At 40.0% G+C, this 1,086-nt stretch overlaps 1 protein-coding gene across 1 annotated transcript in view; it reads right to left on the bottom strand.

Moving 5' to 3' along the window:
- Positions 1 to 342: 342 nt before the first annotated feature.
- The window catches only part of LOC102812038 (prefoldin subunit 1-like), a 1,420-nt gene continuing 676 nt past the window's right edge, over positions 343 to 1,086 (bottom strand). The window contains exons 2-3 of the mRNA XM_006868549.1: positions 475 to 781; positions 343 to 373 (exon numbers count right to left, since the gene is read on the bottom strand). Of these exons, the coding sequence (XP_006868611.1) occupies positions 343 to 373; positions 475 to 781 (338 nt within the window). The remainder of the gene's footprint in view (positions 374 to 474; positions 782 to 1,086) is intronic.

Here is a 1,086-nt window from a genome sequence, read left to right as displayed (position 1 = left end):
TTTTTTTCTTTAGTTCCTTCAGCTTGAGAAATGCTGAGCGTGTTCTTCCTTTTTGGTTGCCTGATTCTAGATCTTTGCATATTTTTTTTTTTTGTGTGTGTGTAATATTTGACATTATCTCTCAAGCTGATCTTTGAAAATTTCTGTTCAGCTCTTGGACCTCCTCATTTCTTCCATTTGCGTTAGCATCTCTACTCTGGAGAGCAAGTTTCAGTGCCTCTTCTGACATCCATTTTGACCTTTTCCTTCTTTCTTTCTTTCTTTTCTTTTTTTTTTTTGGCAAGTAAAATTTTATTTTTGTTCTTTTTTTGCAGGTAAAATCTTGTTGCAAATAATTCAGAATCAATTACGGCAGTACAATGACAGGGCGCTGCTAGAAATTCAAGCCAAATTCAGATGAGATGTGGAGTGAGGGATATCATTACTGATGTAAGATGGATCTTGGCAGGAAAGCTTCTCCTGTAGGCCTCATACTGGGAGCTTTGTGCCATCAGCATCTCCCGAATGTTGTCCTCGGCTTCCTTGATGCTCTGCTCAAGGTAGGCTTTCTTCTGCTCCAGTTCTTTTATTTTTTCGTCCATTATTTTCAGTTTCTCTTGCAGCTGGTTGTGAATGACTGCCTTGGACTGATGAACGAACATTCTTCGTACACCCTCATACATGTTAGTGTCATCTTCCAAAGCCATAATTTGGATATCTGTAAGATACACACAGCTTTTTGTTATGTTGAGCTGTTCAATCTGTTTGCCTATAAGCTTCACCTTCTGTTGAGTCTCAATCACTGTTGCGGACCGTGTGAGACTGGTCAGAGGTTCAAGGCCCTATAGGCCCGAGTATAACAAATGAAGCCACTTGGCAGTTAATAGCAGATTGTTTTTCATCAAATTGTTTAGTCATATTTTTTTTTAATTCCAAACATGAGCCCTGGATGTCCACAGAGAAATGCAATATTCCCCTAATTTTCTAAGGTCAAGATTTTCCCCCTAGAACCAAGGCAGTAAAACTTCCTCAGAGGACGAACAAGGACAGGTTTACTGGGATTAAGCAGGGAGGCTCTGGAGAGGAACTGCCTGGGGTATATTCACT

Source organism: Chrysochloris asiatica, unplaced genomic scaffold, assembly GCF_000296735.1.
Source record: "Chrysochloris asiatica unplaced genomic scaffold, ChrAsi1.0 scaffold00118, whole genome shotgun sequence".
Lineage (NCBI taxonomy): Eukaryota > Metazoa > Chordata > Mammalia > Afrosoricida > Chrysochloridae > Chrysochloris > Chrysochloris asiatica.
The sequence above is the reverse complement of the archived record's forward strand: the minus strand, read 5'-3'. Positions and strand labels throughout refer to the sequence as shown.